The 26,382-nt window shown below is 41.4% G+C and overlaps 3 protein-coding genes across 8 annotated transcripts in view; 1 reads left to right on the forward strand and 2 right to left on the reverse strand.

Annotated features, from left to right (window-relative positions):
- Positions 1-605: 605 nt before the first annotated feature.
- Positions 606-13,743, reverse strand: gpr176 (G protein-coupled receptor 176). Of its 3 annotated transcripts, XM_041063838.1 has the most exons (5): positions 13,724-13,743; positions 13,402-13,495; positions 11,924-13,217; positions 5,674-5,926; positions 606-3,233 (listed from the first exon to the last, which is right to left on the reverse strand). In XM_041063838.1, the coding sequence occupies exons 3-5, from the start codon at positions 12,150-12,152 to the stop codon at positions 1,997-1,999; spliced, it is 1,719 nt and encodes a 572-aa protein (XP_040919772.1). In that variant the 5' UTR covers positions 12,153-13,217; positions 13,402-13,495; positions 13,724-13,743; the 3' UTR covers positions 606-1,996. The 3 variants fall into 3 exon arrangements, with proteins under 3 accessions (XP_040919772.1, XP_040919771.1, XP_040919773.1); XM_041063837.1 differs by lacking the exon at positions 13,724-13,743 and having other exon boundaries at positions 13,392-13,483; XM_041063839.1 differs by lacking the exons at positions 13,402-13,495; positions 13,724-13,743 and having other exon boundaries at positions 5,674-6,216; positions 11,924-12,028.
- acot20 (acyl-CoA thioesterase 20) lies at positions 13,278-17,272 on the reverse strand. 4 transcript variants are annotated; one of them, XR_005896436.1, is made up of 5 exons: positions 16,721-16,858; positions 15,688-16,256; positions 15,400-15,602; positions 14,270-15,106; positions 13,278-13,851 (listed from the first exon to the last, which is right to left on the reverse strand). XR_005896436.1 is itself a non-coding variant. In XM_041063844.1 (5 exons), the coding sequence occupies exons 2-5, from the start codon at positions 16,142-16,144 to the stop codon at positions 14,842-14,844; spliced, it is 807 nt and encodes a 268-aa protein (XP_040919778.1). In that variant the 5' UTR covers positions 16,145-16,256; positions 16,721-17,013; the 3' UTR covers positions 14,701-14,841. The 4 variants fall into 4 exon arrangements, 3 of the variants coding, with proteins under 3 accessions (XP_040919777.1, XP_040919776.1, XP_040919778.1); XM_041063844.1 differs by lacking the exon at positions 13,278-13,851 and having other exon boundaries at positions 14,701-14,895; positions 15,014-15,106; positions 16,721-17,013; XM_041063843.1 differs by lacking the exons at positions 13,278-13,851; positions 16,721-16,858 and adding an exon at positions 17,208-17,272 and having other exon boundaries at positions 13,883-15,106.
- A 1,900-nt stretch (positions 17,273-19,172) lies between these two features.
- susd6 (sushi domain containing 6) overlaps positions 19,173-26,382 on the forward strand; it is a 30,412-nt gene continuing 23,202 nt past the window's right edge. The window contains exon 1 of the mRNA XM_041063845.1: positions 19,173-19,401. The gene's annotated coding sequence lies outside the window, so the exon portion shown is untranslated. The remainder of the gene's footprint in view (positions 19,402-26,382) is intronic.

Here is a 26,382-nt window from a genome sequence, read left to right on the forward strand (position 1 = left end):
AATTCGAGTGTTGCTGAACTCCGGTTGACGCTTTTGCCAGTGGAGTCCAGTCCCTTTCAAACCAGTGAGAAAAGCAACAACAAAGACAGAAAAATTCGAAGAGCTCTCGTGTGAAATAACCACAACTGTTCCAGCTTTGGCAGAAAATTGTGTTTATCGCTCACACTAAGAAGCTGATTGAGAAAATACGTTTAAGGGCCTTTAACTCTCTGAACTGAGGGATGTTTTAAATTTGAAACTTGAGGCATCTCAGCTATTATTTTTATTTTTTTTCTCCTGGACCCACTTTTTCAGGAAATCAATCAGAGGATTTTTATGCTCACTTCATGCGACTCTTGTCTGTGTTATGTCGCTGCTCTGTATCTCTGTTGTCAAGCTCTTAATGGGCAGAGGGGTAACAGATTGCTGTTTGAATAAGCCTTGAATCAAGTCAGGTGGGAAATATGAGCCAAGGCGAATGTATTCTTAAACACTCGCGCCAGAAAAATCAATGACCTTCCTGTTTCATGTGACGCTTTGAATTTCTAACAGCACTTTGGGATCGGTATTCCCTCTGTGCCATATATCTACCAAAGCAACTACTGTATACTACAATAACTGTCTCATACAATCACTAATACAGTCATCGCTGCAACAGATGTATAAGGATAAACACATTACTCTTGTCTTTCCCAATTTTCTGTAGTAGCAGTGGCTATTGTTTCCAGTCAGGCGTGACTGCACAATTTCCCCTGATAACAGCATGGGTAGGACGCGGCATAGATTCAGGTACTTTGTGGACATAGCAGGGGATTGTGGGTAGCCCCAAAGGGAGTTACGGCTTGACAAATATTTGAAGTGCAGCCCAGCTCTGTTTACCTCAGCCAAGGCTTCAGGTTGAGGTTGCTATTATTGAATTATGCATCACACAGAAGACAGAGCAGGCGGTGTCAGAGTCAGAAATATGAAACTGAAAATCATTTCACTGAGCTCCTGATGATAGGACATGTGAGCTTGTATCTCTGCTCTTATTTGCTTTATTTTACTAATTGAATGGGCAATTGATTTTCAGGAAACCTGGGAGGGATCAATGGAATTAATCAAAGGGGACTAAAAGATCATCGACCTGAATGATTTTCTTGTCTTCCTTTTTTTTTAAAATGTAAAAACATACATGTAATATTCTTCCATACGTGTAATATCCTCTCCAATTTTCAAAACGAAGTCTGAACACACAGTTAATCTCTGAAAATGGCACATTTTTATAACATATGTTTGCATACTGTACATCTGCATTTTTCATCTTATCAAATCCACTTACATTTAAAATACAAATGAGAACAACATCTACCTCATTAGAAGAAACGTGAATATTCCAAAAGTGGGGACAGAATGAGTGGGGGGTGAAAAAAGGCAAAGGGCGAGTCAATCCCAAACACTGAAGTAAAACTTGTCAGACATGGACACTGAGATGTTTTCATTGACAGAGTGCAATCACGGCATAACCATTTAATTATTTGCTATGGAAATATATTGTCCAGTATCAGTGCATCTCTCAGGATAATTGGATTTGTACAGTGTCTTCATTTAACTACTGATGAAAGCTCTAATAAAAAACAAAACAAAACAAAAGGCAGGTTCATAAGGGTATCTACCCTCTCAGTCACCTAGTCATTGTAGAAATCCTTAATTACAGAACTGGATCTGTCCACGTGGGAGTTAAGTTGGACTGAGCAGACTTATTTCTCACAGAACTGTAAATATTTGATATCAAATTGATTTTCGTCCAACGAGAAAACTGCAGAGCCTCAGGCGTGCAGGTTTTGAGCGGTAAAGTGGAAAACCTGGATTTCTACAACAGCTACTACTGCATCTGAGATCATCAGAAAAAAAAAAAACAAGTCAGAAGGTTTAAATTACCCAAAAGAAACCAAGCATCTCACCGAGCAGCTTGACACATCAATATCCTGTAATGAGCTCTGTCCAGAGTTGCAGATCACAGGCCAGCAGGATTACTTCACTGGTCCACAGTGGGAATGGTGCTGACCTTATTGTTTCTGCTGATTCTCCGTTCAGGCCGGGGCCTGGGCAGTTTGGTCTGGATCAGCTCCTCTGGTGTGTTACCCAGTGGAGGCAGCAGCCTCTTCTTGCTGTTCCTGGTCTCTGGTAACCACTGAGGCGGGAGCTCAAATGGTCCAAAACCAAACTGTGTGGAGTCCTCAGCTTCTGTAGGCGTAGCTGGCGCCACCTGTGATGAAGAGGCATAAGCGCATGTGTGGACCGGAGAGGCCCGGGGAGCTATGATTGCAGGAGGGCCCTCTTTGGTGATGACCAGTCCTCCCCCTGAGCCCTGCAGAGGGTCCTTTTTGGGGATCACGTCCTCTCTGAGGCTCCCTAGTCTTGACCTGCCCTTTAGATCCTCTTTTGGCCCAGAGCAGGCTCCTGTTACTTGAGAAGGGATCTCATTCTCCACCTCCTCCTCTTCCTCCTCCTCTTCAGAGGGTCTGAAGATATGCTGCTGGCCAATGTTGAACATCTCCAGAAGCTGGCTCCCGGAGCGGCCGGCTGTCTCCAGTCCCACCGGCTCTCCGATCACCCCCTCTGCTCCTAAAGAGGCCAGGCCCCCGGTGCTGACCACGTTACGGCGGCTGTAACGTCTGTGAATCCTGGCCAGCAGTTCCAGCCAGCTATGACGCGCTGAGCGGTTAACAGTCAGAAACAAGAGTGGATTGGTGAGCAGGGACACCTTGGGGAGCCACAGGGCTGTGAGATACAGTGAGATGGGCAGCTCCTTGGTGTCCGCCAAAATGGTGCGATAAACCACCAAGGCCCCATAGGGGGCGCTGCAGGCGGAGAAAGCCAGCACCACAGCCAGCAGAGTGGCGTGCAGCTCGGCCTCTCGCTGGGACACGTACGGGATGGAGATGCTGTTCTGTGGAGTCCGCAGCGCCGCGATGATCACCTTCTTCTTCTGGCTGGCGCTGAGCGCTCTGCGGATCAGCAGCATGAACAGGAAGACCAGGGCGAGAGGGAGGATCACTGTGGTGATGTTGTAGATCAGCACATACACCATGTGGCCCAGGGAGTGGGCGTTGTCATCTGAGCAGGATGAGGTGACGTACACGTCCGTCACGTTGGTCACAGCCAACACGGGGACGCTCGCCACCACCGCATGGACCCAGATATAGATGACCAGATCTCTGGATCTTGCATCCGAGATCTTCCTCTCTAATGGGTACAGTACGGAGTAGTATCTACAGACAAGGAGGGAATTTATTTCAGAGTAAACATTTACATATAGGCCTTTTGAAGGGAAGACATTTTGACATGTCCCAATACAAGAAACACAGGTGTAAATGATAAAATATGAAGTGTCTGACATAGGTTTAGCTTTATTGTGCATGGTGACACACTGTCACAGTGTCATTGGTGACTGGGACACTTAAATAAAACAGAGCACCAGTTAACGTTATTAGCAACACCTGTGTGTTTCTCACAATGACAAACCAAAACTTGCTCTGGAAAGACATGTTCCCTTTTTTTTGTGGCTGTATAGTTGATGAAATAAGTGAAGTAAAAGTGAAACTGTGGGCCTCTTGCTGAAGCAGAGCTTCGAGTGGTTTAGACAGAAAGACAGTGCAAGTATAAAATTTATGCACCCACTGTATTAGCTGCAGTACTGACAAAAGAAGTGCAGTTTTCTTTTTTTAGTACAATCTGTAGACAAATTTATCCTGCAGTGCTACTCTATTGCAAGGGCTTATTAAAATAATCAGTCAAGGCTACTTTGTGAGGTATTTTTCAATAAAGTATGAAAATGTTCTATAAACGCTTCTGTAAAATACTATACAAACAGTTAATAATGGGGCAAATATCAGTTTTGAAAACAAAAATTAAAGATAAATCTGCCATTTTTATCCAATGGAAACTAATCCAAATAATGCTAATAACAATCACACTCATAATCAAATCAATTACAAATGTTTTCGTCGACTGTACTGAGCTTTAGAAATAATGCTATAACCCAAAAAAATGGCTGCTACATCATGTCCTGAAAAGTAGGAGGGAAAAGAAAAGGGGTGCATATTTAACGCTCCAATAACTTTATTGGAACGCGATGAAAGGATTTTCTCTCCCTTCTATCTGTGCTGTGTTACCTTATGCAGAAGTTGAAATCATGTGGGTGTGTTTTTAATGCACACCCACAACAGCATAACTAGATCTCCTCATATCTGTATTACAGATAATAGTATGTAGATTGTCTCTCGTCCTATTGTTGTCCCTTAATCATAAGCAAAACAAATCGCATAAAGGACTTGCTTATTTCCCTGGATTGTCTCTTCATCAGCACATGTGAGTGCATGATTGTGTGCGTGCGTACAGGAGCCCATAACCGTGCTGCAGCCTCAGCCTGCCTGTATATAGACAGCCTCGATTGCTCTCCTTGAAAATTAATAATTCATCGGTTGGTTAGCATCCTGCTTGTATTAGTTGCTATGGAAGTGATATAATCTTTGTAGCAGTGAAACCAAGGCTGAGACGAGGCTGCGACACAACACAGGATCTGACTGCAATCACCATAAAAACCCATGAATTCTGCAGAATGAGGCTTAATAGCGTAGGAATGTCAGTCACCTCCCAGCAAATCTAAATCTCATTATTTACACATTTCATCCTGTCTGTTTAATTGTACAAAAATGACTGAGTAAAAACAACGTTGTCTACCTTTGGGTCAGGACCAGTAGCTGCTGATTGTCTGGCAACTGTTTGTTTTGGGGGTTTTTTTTCTTGGACAAATTAAACAAACAAGATGCAGCATGGGTTGTTTTTAGACAAGTACCAGAATAAATTCAAATCAAAGGGATTTCCTCCAGACTCTAGAAAGACATCATTTAAGGAAATTCAACTGAACAGTTAAATGATAAAACAAAATAGGAAAGTTTGTGCTTTCTTTAAATAATCAGAAAAGTTTTACAGAGTTTGGTTGGTGGCTAAAAATTTCTTTTTTTTATCTGTGTTTCTAAAATCCTGGCTACAGCACAGGTGGGCAGCGGCAGCCGTCTCAGGCTAACTTTGGCAGCAGCTTTTAGCACAGCAGGGAGGCCTGGGACATGGCCTCTCGGCATGGGGCACACATGCTCCATCAATCGAAACCCCTCACCCCCTCTTATCCACGCCATGGGGTGTAGACGGAAACTGAAAAAGACAAAAAAACAAAACAAAAAAAACAATCTTCCAGAGTTTAGTCCCTGTTTGGTGTTGCTCCGCTTGTGTTTCCCAAGTGTCCATTTTCAGAAAGAGGATTACTTCAACTGACTCAGCCAGGCAACGTATTGATAAACCGATCAGAGAGTCAGTTTTAAACATCCACTTCTCTCAAGTGGTTCCTCCAAATCCCGTGAAGTGAGTGGGATGTGCCCACTAGCATTTTTCAAACACGTATTTCAAAGTCAGTGGTTCTGGCAGCAGAGTTAAAGTGAACAAAAAAACAAAAACATCACTCATCCTACTCAGGGACAGAGTGCTCCTTCAGTTTTTACCTGTTTTGTAAGATGCTTGGATTTAATTTCGAGTGAAAACTCCAATTATGTGTGACTAAACAAATGTATCATCTCTCTGAAGTATCTCTCTCTCTGCTTTAACTATGTGTATAAACTGGACAGTATTTAGTGTCAAACATGTTTCTGAACTGACCTGTCGAGCGCGATGGCGCTGAAACTGAGCACGGTGACGGAGCAGAAGAGTTTATGCAGGAACTTGATGGCCTTGCAGAGCAGCAGAGTGTGGAGCCACCAGCAGCAGCGAGGGCTGGCTCCGAGCGCCACATCGAAGGGCACGCACACCAGGCCGGCACAGATGCCCGAGCACGCCAGATTCTTGATGAAGCGGTTGGTCACGGATTTGAAGACATTTGTGCAGCAGGTGCACCACAACACTGTGGCATTTCCTGTGGGGAGAAAGGTGAAGAATTTGAGAAAATGATCAGACAAACAGTTTTCTGACATACAACAGAAACATAAAAAGTATGTTATTTAGTGGAGTTTTCGTAACCTGGTAGGATGGCAGGTCTCCAGGAAGATTTCTTGGCAGAGCAGTCCAGACTGCTGTGTGCCCTTGATTTTTATTGAGGCTTTCCAAGAATGAAGAACCAGCCAGCTTAGATGTTAATACATATCATTTGAAGAAGGTTTTTGGGGCAGATTCTTTGCTTTTAATCCATTTTTCACTTGTAACCAACTGTGTAAAAGGCACAAAATATTTTCAGAAATACTGATGCTTTTGTTTCAGAAATACTGATGCTGTTATTTTTGCCTCCTGAATTCCGCTATTGTCGTGACCTGTCCAACTGAACGAAACTAAACGAAGAAACCATTTAAAGTTGGAGGAAACCACTCTGAAGACTAATATGAATATATCCTTTAACAACTAAAATATTTATAGAGGTTGAGCCCCTGCATTTCTCTGTATCCTCTTCTCATGCTTATTTAGGTTTCCTCCAAGCACTCCAATTTCCTCCCACAGTTCAGAAAGAAGATAGTTAGGTCGCCCGGAGACTCTAAATTGCTCATTGGTATGAAAGAGGGCTGACCGCCTGTCTAATCTATGTGAGTTAGCACAGATGGATAGATCATTGATCCACCACGTCTTCCTGACTCCCATCCAGCACAGTGACTGTGATTAAACAAATTAAGGAATAAAAGGATTGCATGGACCAAGGAATAGGATGTAAAGCTTTAACCACATAATATATATATAAGATATTATAACATGTTGGTGCCCAGTCAGGGCAAGAGCCTGAGATCACATTTTGGGAACACTGCGTCTGTATCTGCTGGATCTTATGCGCTGCACTGCTGCCACGTGATTGGCTGATTGGATAATAAGCAGGTGTGCAGGTGTTCCAAATAAAGTGTCATTTTTAGCCTTAACTTTAAGCACCTGAAGACAGAAATTGCAAAGAGCTCTTTGCTGGGAGGAGAAATCAATTAAATCTAAACTGAGTGCGACAGCAGACAATCAGGTGAGTGCAGGGGAACTGTGGCACTTTTATGTCAAACTCCCTCCATAATTTGAGGCGACAAGACGGTAATGATTGTTAACTAGGTTTAAAAATAGTGAACTTCATACTCTCTGTGGTGCACCGACTGATGTCAGGTCACACGGAGACACGTGTGATAACCAGCCTCTCCTAATGTAATTACCCACAGAGTGTTAGGTGTGCTCTCATTGTGAGAAAAAGAGCAAGATGTTCTCTGGAGAGGAAGACCGTTTCCCTGAGGTTATTTGTGTCTTATGGCCACAGTCTGTGAAAAACATCACTCATCATCAATTGGTGCGCAAAGAAGAAAATGCAACAGTCCTGAAAGAAACTCTGGGCAAGGTTAGATATAACAATCAATTACTGTGGATTAGGTTGTTGAAATTTGGCCTGCAGAGGTTTTAGATGGAGCTGGAAGAAGCTGTTATTGAGGGAACGAGGTGTGCTTTACTGCTGGTTTCTCACTGTGCAGGATTTGGTAACACACTGTGACAGAACACCACACAGTATTTCAGGGAAACCCTAATGTAGAGGTAATTAACTGTTGATAGGAAGCAAACTGTTGATGGGAAACCAATGCAAACAGCAGTCTGCTGTGTCAAACATGCTTTACACGCCCGTGCATCCCTCCTAGAGGTTTTCCAGCACTTTAACAAAGCGATGCTACTTCTGCCTTTGCTTCTGAGCAACAAAGGCCATCATTTGCATTGGTCACTAGATCCTTGTCAGGAAAATATAAGCATCAGTCACTTCAGCCCTATTGCCACACATGAAAGTCAATATGGGATTATTCTGGAAAAACTCCCGATTTCGCTCAGTGACAATTTTTGGAAAATTCTTGCCGTCTGTGATGTCTGTGCACGGCAGAGAGAAAGAAAGAAAGAAAGGGGGATGAGGATGAGAAAACAACTGTCTAAATGAAAATGCAACAGGTTATTTTTAACTTAACAATTTCAGACATGGCAAAATCACACCGGATCTAATCACTGACAGTCTCCACACTGTTTACAAATCACTATAACTAATAAGTCCAGTGCAAGTATCCTTTTTGACAGGAGCTGCGTGAGAGTCTAACTACAGTACAGCTGCAACGGTGCGATGTAGCACCTTCCCAGCGGTTGCAATACAAGTGACATAAGTGGGATCACAGTTTCAGCATATATCTGTTACACACCCTTTAAAGTATTCCCCACCTAAACAAAGAAACAAGGGGAGCTTGTTAATTTTTTTCGGGTTCTAACTAACAAGGAAAAATTTTGTGTTCTGGGACATTTTATCATATCTTATATAAGATTTATGGTTTGTAATGCTAAATGCAATTGTGATAAAAGAGTCAAGTCTAGACGAACATTACATAACTAAGAATGTAAGTGTGTTTTTATGAATATGTATAAAAGCAAAAGCCTATTTGTGCAGCAGTTTTTAGGACTAAGTGCTTTCAGAAACAAACGCATGGCTTTGTCTCACTAACACAACATGTGTCCTTGTTAGTGTCTTCATGCAGACAACATTGGGACCTCTACGTTTTTATAGTCAGAGCTTGCATTGTCTGTAAAATCACTTTGTCCTTTTACGCCTGAAATACTCACCTGGCACTTGAGGAACACCTTGGCAACCATACTCACAGGAGCCAATCGGGAGAAAGAGCAAACACTAAACATGATTGCTTTTACCACTTAACAAATGGCAGACCAACTACAGTGGCAACATAAAAAAAAAAAAAAAACACTATTCCTAAAAAGGGTTTCTTTTGTCTGCTTCATGCGGATGAAAATAAGTTGTGTCATCTCTCGTCTGGTGTTAATAAACTGCTCTTATCAATGAAATCAAAGACTCACCCAGGTGTCTAAACATAGTATCATTAACGCGCTGAACACCTTCGCGGCTGCGTGCCTGCGGTGTTATAATTACTTCAGTTTCAGTGAGAGACTTCTTTATGAATGAGGAACCCGTAGAGGGACAGAGAGCCAGGTATCCACACAGCTCACATGATTCCTCACAGACCTGATTACGATTGTTGGCAACATTAGCTCGTGCCATGCACACTGCGGTACATTAATCAGATTTAAAGTCAAATTTTGATCTGTATCAGAAAAAAAAGTGGATAAGATTCTCTGTTTATTACTATGAATGTTATAAACTTAAAAGAACATTTTCATAAATGTGGGTGAACGTTTTCTTTCAGAGAATTCAATGAGGAGATCAATGGTACTCTTATGTACATGTATTAACTGTGGAGGAGGCTTAGCATAAAGACTAGAGGCAGGGAAACAGCCTGGCTCTCTCCAAAGTTCAAAACCTCTCTGTCTAAAGCTCATTAATTAACCTGTTGCTTTTATTTATTTATTTTTCTGTACACAAAATGGAAGGGTGAAAAGGGCAAATTGTGGTTTAGGCAGAATAATTTGTTGTAACTATGTATTTACAAATCCATGCTTGTTGCACAATTTGTTATGTAGGTTTATGAGTAAAGCTTGAAGTACAGGTATATGGAGACTTTTTATTCCAAACCCTGATCTTAGTGAGGAATATATACACAACGCATTTCTCTACAGACTAGTACAACTTTTTCATGTCCATGCATCAGGTATCATACTGGATCTGTGAAGATATCTAACACACATCGAGGTGTATCACAGGTTTGGACACCTCACATACACTGAGCACGGATATTTCCATAAAATAATTGCTGGGATTTTTCAGCCACTCATGCAGATTTCGTTTTGAAGATGGAGAAAAATTCAATCACACCCCCATCAGGACAACAAACGCGCCTACATGATGGAACCAACATATCTTGTGCATCCCTCATAATAAGTGCTATCTGAATAAAAAAATTAAAAAAAGATGTATCCTGGCTTTTATCATGGTATAAAATCCTTTTTCATCTCCTAAAAAGTGGCTCGAGAATTGAGGACACAGTTTTGATGATCTGACCTCAAAGACTATCATAATTTTTATTATTCATTGTTTTTTCTCTGGGTTATTTATGTGTTTGTAGTCAGGTTGAGAGTTGCCTGCTGATGAAACTGTTTTTTTTTTATTTTTATTGCTGTACAGGTGGACCGAAAATTACTGCAGTCTGCTTTATTTACTCCCCATTTAATACATGTAACTGGTCCAGTGGTCCAGATACATGCTGTAGAAACCTCTGACTGAAGCATGCCTCCAAAGGAAGCCGTTCACGTCATGCTTCCCTGACCCTGTCACATTGCACTGCATGAAGGAGGTGATACTGAGTCAGAGCAACAGTCATTTTTTTTGCCAGTTTTGGTGTCAATTTCACCATATTTCATCACGGTGAACTATCCGTTCAAGTGGCGCAAAGGCCAGCCTCTCACTGAGTCCGTACTTTTCCAAACAGCACTACCAATCACGGGCGAGTGTGTCCTGTGCAGCGAGGGGGCAGGATATTACAGCCACATTTATGACAAATAACGCATTTGTATGCTGTGCTCATTTTAGGCAGGAGGATCGTGTTTCTGGCTGCCGATATGATGGAGGGAATGTCAAAGCCGGGACTGTGTGAGACTGATGCACAGTTCAAACAGCTCCTTCCTCACTCTCATCACCATCGGCAGCAGCCTGTGCTTTCCCCTGGCACCAGCAGGAATATCTGTCAGAGAGCCAGCACAGATCCAGGTTGAAAGGCGCGTGAAATGTGCACGCTTAGTGTTTGCTACTAATATTTGCCAATTTCATTTTGAAATAGGTAAAATTAGGCAGCAGAGAACAATTAGGCAAGTTTACCACCACGGCTTGCATCAACATGACCGACATCCACTATTCAAGTTAGCTTCAAACTAACTTAACAACATAAGCAAGACACACACAGAAACAGACAGACAACACACAGGCACACATTTCTGAACAAAATGACATTCACATGGACTTGGCTTCCAGTTCAGTCAGTCATACAGTTCTTGGTACAGGCCAGCTTGTGATCAGTGTCTAGCCAAGAATCTCTGGCTTGGAAATATGCTCCACCAACCAAGCTTAGCTTTAAAGTAGTAGCTGGTGCATGTCTTGACTTCTCTATAATTTCAAAATAACAGAAGGAAGTGGAGTGCTCAGCGAGACTGACCAGTTACAGGCTGACCAGTTACAGCCTAAACCATTATCAAAGGGAGTGTTACCACCTAAAAAACAAAGCACAAACTGTCCATCCTGAGAAAGTTCCTGAGAAAGCTTAAATGATTATCGGGTGGTGTCACAATGTTCGCAATTTGCGTTGACCAAATGCCATTGTTTGTTGGCATTGCAACATGGGCAGACTATGGGCAGCAGTTTTTACCAGTAACCAATGGTTTGAGACTGGAAAAAATCAAAAATGGTGCAAAAATATAGAATGTTTTATCACTCTAATGTCAGATCTTTCTGTTCCCTAAGTCTTATTCCTTTTGTCTGTTTCAGAAGATGTAAAATACTCATTGATTTATGTGTTTGATGTATAAGCAAAACAAACCTACAGGCATTTGGTTATTAAGACGGGAAAGGTGGCCTAAAAACTGTTCGACCTAATTCTATGTTTCTTAAGGCAGAGACCATGTTTTCACATTTTGCACTAACCAGGACAATTGCAAAGACATTTTACTGCTACTTCCTATTTACCCAACGTCTTTTGGGCATTGATGATTTTGGCTTGTTTGTGGTTGCAAATTTCCAGATATTCCAGATATTTTTAATATTCTGGCACAAATGATGTGCTCACAAGTTCCTCTGGCCCAGATTTAGGAAACAATTAGTTGAGGTTCACGGAAAAGAGTGTGAATGTCTTAATTAAGCAAATCCATAAAATACGCAGTTTTCATATAAATCCACGTTTTGCCTATATAAGATTTTGTTATATTTGGGGGCCTGTGTGTCAGTCATGCACTATATGTTCCTGTGTTTGAGCAGACTTACCGAGCAGCGAACCTATGAGGATGAAAACCTGAATGGTGGTGGTGAAGTCCTGGTAGGCTTGCTCTTGGATGAGGCGCTGCTGCTCGTCCAGCCCGGTCCCCTCGACAGGTGGGCTGCTGTCCCACCGGGTCGGCGGGCTCGAAGAGTTCAGGAGATCCAGCCAGAGGTGGGCTGCTGTGAAATTGGCTGCACCGTCCCCGACCGTCGCAGCCCGGCTCCCACTATCCATGTCGGTTCACCCCCGTGATCCTGACGGTTTTTTTTTTTTTTAAGAACGCTGGCGGGATGTCAGCAGCCAGCACCGAAGAGGCATTTCTGAACTGTTGTGCTGCTTGTGGGGTTGATGATGATGATGATGATGCCTTGCAAAATAGGAAAAAAAAAAATTCTACAGATCACAGATTATGTGCAGAAGAGATGTCAATGAAGATGTAAAACGGACACAGGTAGGCAATGCACCCAGCTGCCTGCAATGAGATGTTTTGTCAGTAAATATGTCTGATAAATTAGGAAAAAACATGGTGTAACAATCACACATAACAGCAAAGGGAAATGATAAGCCTAGGCTGGATGCCCCATCATTTCTCAATGCGGATGCGGGGTAGAAACCAGTCAGAGCCACTGAAATCCGTGCGCAGTGAGAGAGGTTGGCTGGATGCTACGCTCTGACACCCAGTGCACCTAAAACCACACCGGGATGCGAAGTGTCCGTTCCGGGAATGAAGCTCGCAGCACCGGGAACACACTACCATCACCTCTCGTCGTCCAGAAAAAATATTGTGGCTGACAGGCTGTTACTCCTGCTGCCGCTGCCAATCGCACTGTCAGAGGCTGTTTATTGGTAGACTGGCTGGTGTAGGGAGCATGCAAGTGAATATTTCACAGCGTGAGGTGCAAGACTGGAGAGGAGAGCCCCTCCTCTTCTTAGAGCACCAAGAAACTCCGCTGAATCTTATGAATGACAAGCAGTATGGAGGAAGGGGAGAGCGGCCAATCACACACTGATCAGTAAAGGTATATATATATATAACATGGGTAAAGTCCATACAGGTTATCATCACTGAATAGAGATAAATCTATCATAATTAAATATTCTCTTTTTTAATTAAAGAATTTTCATCAGTCTAACAATTAGATATCTGAAGAGTAAAAGAAAAAAAAAATTTAAGGTTAAAGTCTCATTACAAAAATGTATGACTTGACTTGACCTGGTGGTCTCCTTTCACAATACTGCTGCTGTAGTCTTGTTCAGTCTGTACTCTCACAGGCACCTGAGACATTCCTCTTTGGTTTGCTGAAAATACCAAAAATAGGAGAGGGCACACCTCAGTAATACAAAACAACATGTAATCACTTACTTTATGTTTTAATTAATAAAACCAAAACTTTTGTCATCTCCTTCGTGAAAGTCCCAGGATCCCCATTATTTCACCCAAAAGCATAAGAATGATCTACAAGGATGTCATACATGTCCGCACCAGATTCTGTAAAGACTGGGTTCATAAAGATGGATGTGGAGGGTGAGATGTCTCCAACTTCACAATCAGACTCCCTTCTTTGAAGCAGGTTGCCCTGTTAATAAAATCCCTCAGAGAAAAGCTTACATCATCAAAGTAAACTCACAGCCCTTTGAAACAGACAAAAGCCCTGTGTGTGCAGTGACGTAAGGTTTTTAAACTTGAACATGGGAATAAAACCACAGCAATGTGATTAACGTTATTTAAAATACACGCTTTTCTTTCATTGTGAACGTTCTCCTCCCACTCTGTTTCACATTACAGTATATGTGACAAAACATACCTCTCACTACATGTAAGAAGCATCAGAGATAATTGTAGGAAGGCTGAGCTGCCACTAGATGTCATCCATTGCACAAATGATAATTCACATTGATGGAGGCTGATGGGGAATCTCAGTGGTGCATTTCACTGAAGGTTGAAACAAGACAACACAATTGCTGATCAGCTTAGTGTATAACTGTTATATTATTACTGCATATTATTACTGCATTCTTGGAATTATTTATTTGTACACTATAATTTTGTAATATAGCACCACAATAGGACAATATCATCACAATATGATAATACTGCATCTGACATTGAAGTGTTATATACAGAGATCTTAAGTTTTCCCTGATGATTTGTGATAGTATCCAACCACACAATATGATACTCATCTCGTGACCTTTCACAGCCCTATGATATGTTTTCACAGCACACATTTTGTCATGTCATTGTAGGAAAACTACAACAGTAATTTATACAAATAGTGAAGTCTTCAATCCATTTAGATGTGTCACTGCTTTGACCTTAGTGGAATAATAAAATGGAAAAGTAAAAATACCTGCTGTGAAGAAGGCATTGAAATTGGCATGATGAAGCTTATAAAAGTTGGCACCCCATTTTGACGTGTTTGTTTCAAATCTAGGAAAGTCAAAAACCAAAGCTTCAAAATATTACATATACAACATATACAGTGTTATTTATTACCCTTTTGACACATTAATTCATTAGAAGCTCAAGCCAAGGCTAATTATAGCTAAGGACGACCATCCTGGGATGCTTGATACACTTGATGCAGCACTGCTTGCTAACAAGTGCTCTTGTTGTCCAAGTGGCTCTTGAAGAACTCCTGGACTCTTTCCCACAGGTCCAGCTGAGCCTCAGAGTGGGCTTTTGGCTCCCCACCAAACACCACAGCCTGCCCTACTGCTGCATGAAACCCAGACGAACAATAAGGCATGTGAGGGACCTCCAAAAAGTGCCCAGCTTTAGGATAAGTAACCACCTGAAACGACTCTTTGCCATGATTTCTCAGTGTTGCAGCAGCCTGTTTTGCAAAAAACGCACTGTTCCAGTTGTGGTCGTCTTCGGAAACAGCAAACAAGAACTGGCAGCTGGCACGTTCAATTGGAATCAAAGACGCTCTGTTCTTTTCCAAGGTAGGGTCTGGTAAGGCATCGCGTATATCTACAAGCCCAGAGTCTGTGATTTTAATATTTTTTATGACAGGGGGGAGCGGAGGAATTACAACGTCTTTGTAGTGTAGAGGAATCACAGTGTTTGCACTGCAGCCATTAATACATACGGTTGCTGAGATCCCTGAGAAGAACGATGACATCGATAAGGCCAAAGCACCGCTATGAGAGATTGATATGATGCCGATCCCAGGACCTCTGACCTGTAGAGAGAGGTGTTGTGTTAATAAGCAGCTGTACTTCTGCTAATTTATCTTATTTCATAAAATGTGATGAAATATATTTATGATAAATAACTAACAACCATGCCTTAATTCTGTTCAAAAACAGAGTTTATAGAAACTAGGACTGCAGCTAATTTACCTGGACACAGTTTTCACAATAAAACATTAAACAGCAAAGTAAATATCACACTAGGGGGGGATAAACATGGAGATTCTGAATTAGAAATATTTATTAATAATTATTTTTTACAGTTTTAATCTTCAGTACTAACCTCTGGCAGACTCCTCAGATATGTTACAGCCTCTTCAAAGTACTCCAAATCCAGGTTTTTAGGGTTTTTTGGTAAATCCTGGTAGCCATAATAGGCCAGTGCCAGAACGACAAAACCTTTATCTGCCAAGAGGCTGGCTCTGGGTTCAGTAAGACCTCCACCTAAAGTGTACAAATCCACAATTCCAGGGAATGGACCCTTTCCTGAAGAAATAAAAAACAAAAATCGGAAAGGAACGCTGGGATAAATATCGACACTCAACTCTCCCTCAAGATAAACACAACTAACCTGGTGGTATGAAGAGGACTCCTCGTATCCTGCCCTCTTGCACAGGTATTCTCTTCATCCCTTCTGTCATGTATCCTCTCTCGTTAGTTTCAGAGGTTAACACCTCACCAGTCTCTGCACTTGTTGCTGCTATCTCCACCAGTGTTGGGCTGAGCACATTCTTCTTTAGGAGTTTACTGTGTGGAGTGTCTGATGCCATGGCCCAAAACAAACCCATGGGCTCCACTCCGGTGTAACTTCCTGCCAGAGAAGGTGCACGGCAAACATCCACCTGGCCAGTTTCATCTGCTTTGTACAATGCAGAGGCCTTGAAAACCACCCCTCTGTCATCAACCAGTTTGGACCTTAACTCTACTGGTTTGAAGGGAGCTAGTCCCTCTACTTTTACCTGCACCAGTTTGTCAAAGAGACAACGGACACTGGGGAGAATTTTCAGTCGGATCTGTGAATAAGCCATTTCAGTTCTTCAAGACAGGAACAGTGACTCACCGTAATGTCCTGAGTGTTCTTTCTCTTTATTCTGGTTTTATTTTTCTCGTCTTGTTATTTCAGCTCTGTGATCACAGTATCTGTCAAGACAACCACGAATTTAATGAATATTATGAACTTTTGAACAGACATAAACACTATATGCCTTTTGTTCTATTAAATATCATCTTATTCAGTAAGAACATTTAATGCACACTAGGGTTGAATGATGCCACAATGCCATATAATGAACAGCAGTTTCTGAAATTCTCAAACCAGAAAGTGTGGCACCAACAATCATACGACCACAGTCAAAGTCACCAAGATAACATTTTCCCCCTCGTTCTGATGGTGGATGTAAACAGTAACTGAAGCTCCTGACCTGTAGCTGCATGATTTTATTCACTGCACTGCTGCCAAAAATAAAAAGGTGTACAGGTGTTCCTAATTAAGAGCTCGTGAGCGTTAGAAGAGATTAAGACAATTGTCAGTGCCTCCACACAGACGTTTAGGGGCAGGTAACATTTACATGAAGGACGGATGTAGGCTGCATGAAGTCACTTACCACCTTTCACCCAGATAATTAAAACTCCGTGAACGAGAATCACATGGGCAGAACCAAGGTGTTCAATTTGAAATAAACTAAACACGCAACATTTTCCACGCTATGGCCTATTATACACAGTATGGTTGTGTAGCTAGCTGAGAAATGTTTGGGGGGGGGGGGGGGGGTGAGTGCATTCAGGGAAAGGGTAATGTCTAACTGGGTGAAAGGTCAGGTAACTGCAGCTAGCCCGCCAAAACACATAAGAGCAAATTATACATTACGGATGAGCTCCACCTGTGTATAATAAGGAATTGTTGGCTAGCTAGTTAGTTAGCAAGAAATAAGTTTGCCGGTTTCAGCTTGATTATCGTTCTTGTTTTTGTCAGCGCCTTTGTTTTGGACCAACTAACGAACGAACGACAAAACTGAACTATAATGTGAATCATACGGTCAGTGCCTGTTAATATATTATCTTCTACAAGCTAGAAGGTGAGTAAACTCATACCTGTGCTACAACGAAATAAAGCACCGTTGTATACAAACAGAACCCACCAAGTCGGAAGCAGCTGGGTGCAACCACTTTGCTGAAGAAAGGGGGGGGGCGGTTTTGAATTAGCTGGCTCTGTTCTCTTGTCTGTTTTATACCAGTCGTACGTCAAACTATTTGTTAAAAATTATATGTGTTATATATGTGTATGTTACTTTTAAATAAAAAGTTAACTAAAAATGATCTACCTTGTTCATTCATAATGCAGACAAATGAGATCGGCTCAGGATCATAATACGTTACAGTAGGAAGGCAATGCATCCACTAGATGTCAGCATTGGCACAGGGTATAAACATTGTGCCACCTGTACAAGGATAATATTTAATTTTTTTTATATTAATCTGCTAACACGGTACGCGGTGTTTAGAAAATGCTCTGGTTTTATTGTTGTGAACACAGTAAGTTAAGGGCAGTACATGGCAGAAAACCCATTTGCACCATGTGTCTCCCCTATGGAGAAGTTATTTGTTTATTTAAAGGATCCCCATTGGCTAATGCCACAGCAATCAGCTAATCTTCCTGTGGTCCAGGAAGGTGGAGAAGATGATCTGATAAGATATTTGACCACTTTTCTTGATATTATAAAGAGCAGATTGGTAAGACGCTGGGCTCTGCTGCCTCTTGTTTACGTCCAGGGTAGACCTGAAGGTGTCTTGTCAAAGGTTGTTTACAGGGCTCAGTGGCATGCCAAGGTGTTAAGCTGGAGTTTTATCCTATTAATCAGTGGTATGCCAGTGCCAGGAGTTCAAAATCTCTTTTGTCATAGACTCCTTCTGATGGAGAGGAGGAGGGAAAAGAATCTTTCACATATGAAGAGGGGAAATTAAGATTGAACAGAGGTTTTAGAGGAGATAAGGGAGGGGACCAAATTTAAGTGGAAATGGAGAAAGTGAAAGTGGATTTGACAAATGCATAGAATCAACAAACCCGTAAACATATGACAACATTGTTTGTGTTAACTAGTAGTGATCTGTTTTTGGCCAGTGATGCATCATTCAACCCTAGCGTGTGTTGTTACACACAGAGGAGCACCTCTTCAGTTATTGTTGGGGTGTGAACTTCCTTCCTACAAACAACCATTCCATAAAGTGATTCTTATGACCAGAGTTGGCCTTTGCACCATTTTCTAAGTGCAATGACATCATAACACGTCCAGAGACAGACTATTTAAACTAACATTTACAGGACAACACAAGAACTATTCAAAGGTAGAAATCAAAAGATAAAGCTGTAAAATACGGCACCATATTGTACTTTATGTAATAAAATTTACACATTCTGTTTACACACATAGATAATCCATGGTATTAATTGACCAGCTTTTGGGTCTCATAAGTACTTAAGTGTAGATCTAATGCATATTCACACTGAGCAGATGTGCAGTACCTTCTCTAGCAGTAACAGCTAGAAAGAAAAAACATATCAAACGATCTAATGAAACATCCTTGCAAGGGAAACAGTCAAATCTATGTGAGAACTGTTAGAGAGGATAGATGAATTAATTCCCCTCTTTGTCCCTGGTGTTTAAACAGTCCAACAATGTCCAACAAGGCATTCAATGTCTGGCATTAAGAAATATGTATGAAAAAGGAAATAAAAAGCTAGAACATTTATGAATTACATGCAAACAATTGCTATTGTTTTTCAGGAAGCAGACGATAGATGGTAAAAGCATCGAAGAAAACTGTCACAGTGTAAAAGGCAGTGGTTATATGATATTGCTCAAGACAGTGAGCAATACCATACATATGATTTGCAGCTTTTATTATTCCGAATTTTGGTGTATTTTCATTTTTTGTGGATTCTTTTGTCTACCCACCAAATTCTGTGCTTTTATTTTGAAGTCGAGACCTGTGGTTTGGCTTGACAGATTTGGATCCGCCCTTTTAAAGAGGTAGCCATGGAGACCGCGCGAGAGCGAGGCAGCTGGTAGAGCCCTCGCAGCCAGTGTTTCCGCTCACCTAAAATAAAGAGCTGACGAGCCGAGGACGAGGAACAACGGAGTGGCGGTGACGGAGTTAGACGACGAAAACATATTTTTGTATTATCTCGCCACAGTCTTGTTTGGCTGTCTCCCTCTATACAACCCTTAATGCCTCGAATGTGATCGAGAGAGAGGAGAGAGGCTCGCTGCTGGTAACCTTTACGTTGGTGAGTCTTGTCTGTTTTTTTTTTTTTTCGCAAGCTAAGCACGGATAGGCCACTACGAGATCTCCGGTTCTCTCTTTATCTCTCCGTCCGCCGACTGTTTCTGTTCATTACATAATTATTAACAACAGCAACAACGTGTTTCCAACGCTAGGGAAACGTTTAATAACTTATCGGAGAGAATAACGAGTTGTCAGTTTTGTGTTTGTCAACTAGCGAAGTATGTTGTTAATTAAGCTAACCGTGACCGGTCGTGAACGTTAATATCGGTTAGCGTTTGGATATATGCTGTACTTTGTTTCTGCCGGGTCTAGTCTACAGTATAAGTTTTAATCAGAAGGAATTTCCCAAATTGACAAAGAGCTTAGAAATAGAGTAAAACAGAAAACCGGCTCTAGCAGCTAGCCAGTCCTGTTTTATCTCCAACAGCTGTAACGTTACTGTATTGTTACACTTTGGTCATGTGAACAATAATTGGTAAACGTAGCAAGAGGCTGGCTGTGGTATAGTTTTTAAAAAAGCATTGTCGCATAGTGTCCGAATTATATATGTTTTATAAACACCACCACTAACTGAAACAAAGCTCTGGCTGTTGTATGTGTAGCTATGCCACTTTGTTAGAGTGGGGTTGCTTTGGGTTTGTCTTTGTTTTTGTCCGTGTGTGTGTGTGTGTGTGTGTGTGTGTGTGTGTGTGTGTGTGTGTGTGTGTGTGTGTGTGTTGGCAGCCCACCACACTCTTTGTTTAAATAGCTCGCAGTACAGTTGCACGTGTCGAAGCGTGTGACTCTGCTTTAGGGCTGCTATGAACACAGTTGACCACCACGTTTGGTACAGTTGCAGGGAGGTATTAGTGAGTTTTGAGGGTCCCTTTCCTCGGATTTTCGCAATACTGTAATTTCTCACTCCCTCGCTTTTGTTCCAATACAAGTTTGAGCCGTTTGCTGGTAGCTGGGCAGGGGTAAGATGTGACACTTGCCATAGCAGAAGGGCAGGGAAGTACAAATTTATGTATCCCTTTATATACCTCCCCATTTCAGGGTAGCATTGAATGTTAATTTAATTTTTGCATAAATTTGATGAAGTACCTTGATATCTCAGGCTTTAATTTTCTGGATTAGCCAAAACAAAGACAATTCTGTCTGGGTATTTTATTCACCAAGTATTTATCAATAGAGTTTCCTGTATTAACTGATACTGTATATGAATACAGTATAAACGTACGTTTACAATGACATGGGAATTTATCCATATTGCCAAATTAATTATCACTGCTATAAATTCATTTTGTCCCCATAATTATAAATCCACTGTCATTGAACAGTGTCCTGCTCCTAAGCAACTTTGTTAAGCAATGCTGTGTTCATCGACCAACTCTAAAAACTGACCAAAAATATGCTGTTTGCACTGAGTCATTGCTTCACTTTTTCCCCTAGAAAATCAGTCTGTGTGATTTTTAATGGCAATATGTCTGCCTCTATCATTTCCTGATATTTTATGATGTTTTTAATCCTGTCATACCTGCAAGTTGTTGATACAGTATTTCAAATGTTCAATTTCAATACCCAGCACATATTTTGCAGGTTGTTTGAGTTCTGTTTTTCATGGCTTGATTCAAACTTGTTTTTCTTTGCGGAAGTGATTACAGTAATCCTTTTTTTAGTGTTATGATCAGTCATTTGACTCCCATTGTTCGGACTGACCTGTTTAGTTTTTGCACATTGTAAACACACTGGCTGTCAAAGAGTAACTAGCAGACATACGACGTGCGGCTTTAATGGTTCTCAATTTAAAACACATTGTGTAAGTGCATTTAGAGTTTTATAATTCCCGGTCCAGCATTCAGAGGCTTTTTCTGTTTGACAACATAGCTTAGAGAAAACATCTTGTGAGTAGAGATAACAACACTGTTTGGCTTCAGTCCCATTCTTAGATTTTCCTACCTTTCACCACTGTCAACATAACATATGCCAGTGTTTCTCTCATTTTTAGTATGTTTCCTCTTTTATTGCCTTGTGTCATCTTACCTCTCCTTATGTCCATTCTTCCTTCTTTCTTTCTTTTTCCATTTTTCTGACCTTCCCCTTCCTTGGGGCAGTGCAGAGGGATGCTCAGGCCGTGTGGGGCTCAACACTACAAAATGCTTCGTAACAAAGGGTCTTTTCAGTGCTGCCATGTGGAGCCCCATCTCTGGGCTGCCTTCACAGGTCCAGACAGGCTCCCCCAGCAGCAGTAGCAGCATCAAGGCCTGTCGGGTGGAAATCTCCTCTCGGCTGTTTCTTTGGCACACTGAGTGCTCTCTGTTCCCGGACACATGCCTGTGCTGCTGCTCTCCTTGGCTCCCTTTGCATTCCAGGAGCTCCGGGCAGCTGAAAAACTGCAGTAGCAGCCTGCTGGCTGGCTGGTTGTCTCACTGGTGTCTGAAGTGGAGAGTTGCATAATTTTTTCCCCAAGTAGACTAAACAGACAAATTATTTATTCTGTAAAAATTCAGCTTTCTTAATACAATGGTTTGAAACACGGCCCACACAACTAATGAATAGCATTGTTTTTTTTTTTAAGTTTTTAAAGCTATTAGTGCTGCAACTAATGATTATTTTCATTATTATTATTTTTTGAAGAAGTGATGTCTCTAATTCCTCCTTTTTCCAACAAACAGTTAAAAGTCCAAAGATTCCAGGTTAAAATGACATAAAACAGTGAAGCGAAAACAAATCCCCGCATTGGAGATGCAGGAAGCAAATAAAACAAAATAGGACTAACATAAGGCATTACAGAGATATGTGTCCTGTATATAAATTTATATTTTCATTGTGAGCTGGCCCAGTATGATGTTTGATTTCATCAGGCTTTTTTGTTTTCTCATTTTTGTTTTCTCTCTGTGCTGTAAATCTGACAGAGAGCTGCAGATTTGAGACTGGACAGTGTACTCTGCTCCTCCAAATGAGTAAGCTAGAACTGGCAACACCAGTTTTGATGGATAGTTTGATGTTTAGACAATTAAGCTGCAAGCCACACAGTACTGGCAGTGGTTCTTCATGTAATTTACATATCATGTTTTCTGAAACTAATACTCATTTGAAATGAGTACACACAGAGCTTTATTTAATATTAAAGAAGGAAGTTGACCTTTTGTATGAAGGGCTGAGGTGTTTCATGTCTTTACATGTTTTTATTGAATCTGTTCAGTAAGTCAGTATAGATCATTTTTGCTTACTGTTCATTTGTGTATTTCTTTCAGTTGCCTTTAAGTTGGTGCTCTCAGTTTTGATAAGATACATCCTAATCAGCCAAATAACACATTCCATAGGTACTAATATAATTGAAAGTATTCTGTGATACTGTGATAATGGCTTGAATATCAGCCATTTAGAATGACACTGATTTATGTTTAAACATGCAAGCTTTGATTCTGCACCAGTGTTATTACATTACTTCAATTGTGATCATCTGAGTAAGCGAATGTTATTTGGCTTCGTGCACGTGTGCAGGAAGTGTTTTTTTTATGTGATCTGACGCAAAATTTGGTTCCAGGAAACAGAAACTAAATCTCTTGAAGTTTAAAATAGCAGCACATGCTTAAATGTAACGTGTCAAGCTGAACATCTTTGGTGGTGTCTGACAGGAAACCCACATAGTTCCAAGCTAGAAAGCTGACTTTCAAATTTGAAGTATATCTGTGCTTTTGCTGTCAAACTGCCTGCTGTGTTATTAATCTATTAAATGCATGAACATAGTCAGCACATCAAGAGATCTGCAAAAAATTCTGTTAAAGCTTGGAGCTATCTTGTTCTAACTAATTGGAAAGCTGTATTTTGTGGGATACCTTAGCACAGAGTTAATGACTTTCTCGTTTCTCAGACGCTCTTGTGTGAAAGCAATTAAGCTAATTCTGCTTAAGTTTTCACTTTGCAAACGTACTGGCTGTTCAATACTGTGCCCTCAGCTTTCTCAGGAGGTCAGGCCTGCATTATAAATGCCATCCCAAGTGGTTATTTACATCCCAGCAAGTGCCTTTGAACAAAACACGTGTTATTTTATCGTCCCGCCTTTGACTTTCGTTTGTCCTTGATTTTTCGAAGACGAGATAATGTAAAGCCTGTTTGTAACCCAGGCCCCAGCAGCAGTGCTCTGATCCCAACATGGACAAATGAGAAAGCGTCTATGGATCAAATGGCTGGCACAGGTCCCCTGCATGTGTTTTTGACTGGCTGCCCTTTGGCTCAGTGCAGTAACCAAGCTGTCCTGCCAAAACTGACTTACGTCACTCTCTCCCGCTGGCGTGCACCACATGCAGGTATGCCTCTCCATCCTCCCTGCTCTTGGGGACATCAGAAAGGTGGCAGGCAGTAGGAGGCCCTGCTGTTTGTGTGTGTTGGAAATTTTTCCGCCAATTTAAATTATTTTTGGTCTTTGGTAAATCCAGCCAAGTGCAAGACACTCAAATGTTGAAGCAGCGATAAAATGTGCAGAGTTGAATTCCAGCATATTTATGTACAGCGCTAGTACAGAAGATAGACACACACAATGATTCTCATGATACAATTCCAATACCCCAACTTACGGCATCTGCCAATTACAGCTTTGACACCAGTGCTTTCCAAATTTAAAATCTGTATACCTTGCTGCTTGGAACTTAATGGGATCATTTTAATGTATGGTAATATGAGGCCAGGTATTGCTGTGTAAGTGAAAACGGAGTCAGTGGTCTGTTGCGCAAACTGGATTTTATAATGACGTTGACAAATAAATTGTATTTAATGGGGATCTGTCACTTTCGGCCGATACTCGGTCCACTTAATAAAGACTGTATTGGCCCTGATGCAGTCCAGTGGATTCACCCTCCCAGCATGTAGTGTGAGTGCTATTGGCCTACCGTGTGTGTTTGTTTACTGTTACTTCCCTCATCACAACAGCGGCAGATCTACAATCAAATTTGTGGTTGTCTAAGTGCAGCCATGCCATTACTGTAGCCATTAGCTCAGCAGCCCCGTGTAACTGTAATGGGCCCTCTCTTGCTGCCAGCCAGCCGGCTAGTTCCCCACAACGGCTAATTTCTCACCCAAAAAACGCAGCTACTGCTACTTCATCCCAATGTCTCTGAAGCAACATAACCGATACTACATGCACCTGTATCTCATTTACGTAATTATAGTATCCCCCCAGTCAATCAGCAAATGCTCGCAGGAAGTTAGTTAAGTTGGTATTACTGAGAGGGATTTTTTGAGCGAGGATGGGGGCGTTTTTGTCTGTGTTCATATGGCTGTGTTTTTTTTTTTTTTTTCATCCCACTGATGCTTTTTAAAGGTGTCTCACAGTAACTCTTTATCTCCCCTCTACTTTTTTTCTGCTGTCATCCGGCTGTTCTAAGAATACAGCATTTGATTTTACATTTACATGTTAGATGTTTTACATTTGCAGCACTTACACTGTGATTACAGGAGAAAAAACAACCCGGATAAATGGAAATACGTTGTCATCTATAATAAGTGGTGCAAAGAAAAAAAAAAACAAAGCTTATTGGACTAATATTTCTGGTTGACATTGAGTATAAAAGATCTCTTGTATCAATCATCAGCTTATACAGTATGTTTTTCCACATGAGCGATTAAAAAAATACAGGAGATATTTCAGAAAGTGGCACCCGATGTAGTTATCTTTACATAATTTGTCCATCATAGTATTACAGATAACAATCTGCAGCATATGGCAGAGTAGCATCACAGCTGAGCAGCCTGTGGAATACATCTGTTTATCATTCAACTGTAAAATACTGAGCCCTCTTTATCATGACTCTTTAATAACTACATTTGAGGAATCCCTGCTTAAAAACTGTTCTTAATGTGCTTTCATGAATGCACAAGCAAACTAAAATTGAACTAATAATGAGTGAACTAACAAATAAGTTTTGCGGATGAGCATCACTGGCCAAACATTAGGGAGCAGCCTGAGATGCAAACTTATTGAAATTTTACTTTTACTTATGATGAAGCTACAGTAAAGTGCAGATTTTTTAGGACAAGCTCCTCTCCTCACCAACAGAGTTTTTGTAAAAATTGCAATTGTAATTGCTGTTTTGTTTTTGGGCTGACGAGTGCACATTTTTAGCCTCCATCATTCTAATGCTGCAACCCCATCAGCTGCAGGGATCTTATTCCCTGTTACATCATCTACAGCAGAGTCTAATGGCAGATTTATTTAGTTAGATTTTGTTGCAGAGACGAGATCAGAGGAGATCAGAGGAACTCTCATGCTGCTGCTGTCACCACTAGTGGTTTTTAAAGCCGTTTTCTCATAGGAATTCCCAACAATGTCCAGACCTGATTCTCTGGACAGAGTTGCCCTTTAATACATGTTGCACACAACTGCGATTGTCCGTGTCGGACGCATTCTCACTGACTGGATTATACTCTGATTGGTTAATGCGAGGGGTGGTGCCTGGGTAGAGTGCACAGGAGGCAGGATAGAAACATCACCAACATGCCCACTCACTTGCTGTGGATTCTCCAGACAGCGACCTGTTCTATTCATGCATCGGTTCTCAATCGGACATTACACGGACTTTGTACAAGGAAGTTGGCAGGGTGAAGTCCATTTAATGTCCAGTTCAACTGATTCGGACATTTGTGTTCTCACATACAGTTCCTCCGGGTGATGTCTCGATAATTTCACGGTTGCAGTATATGTGTGAAAGCAGCTTAAAAAAGTGTGCTTGCGGCGCCCTGAAAGCTCACCTGGCAGGGTGCGTACCATTAAGGCTGAGTCTTTACCGCAGGAGCATGGATTTGAATCCATCCTGGGACCTTTGCTGCTTATCATTCCCTGTCTTCATAATAAAGGCTAAAAACCCCAAGAGAATAACTTGAAGAACTTGAACTTGACTAAAGCATGAGAAGAGGAAGTACACAGAGTCATTCACATAGTTTTTATTATCAGTGAAACAACTCGTAAGTGATGACGTGCAGAGAAGTCCTTTTTTCAGTCGCT

Source organism: Toxotes jaculatrix, chromosome 19, assembly GCF_017976425.1.
Source record: "Toxotes jaculatrix isolate fToxJac2 chromosome 19, fToxJac2.pri, whole genome shotgun sequence".
NCBI classification, from domain to species: Eukaryota; Metazoa; Chordata; class Actinopteri; family Toxotidae; genus Toxotes; species Toxotes jaculatrix.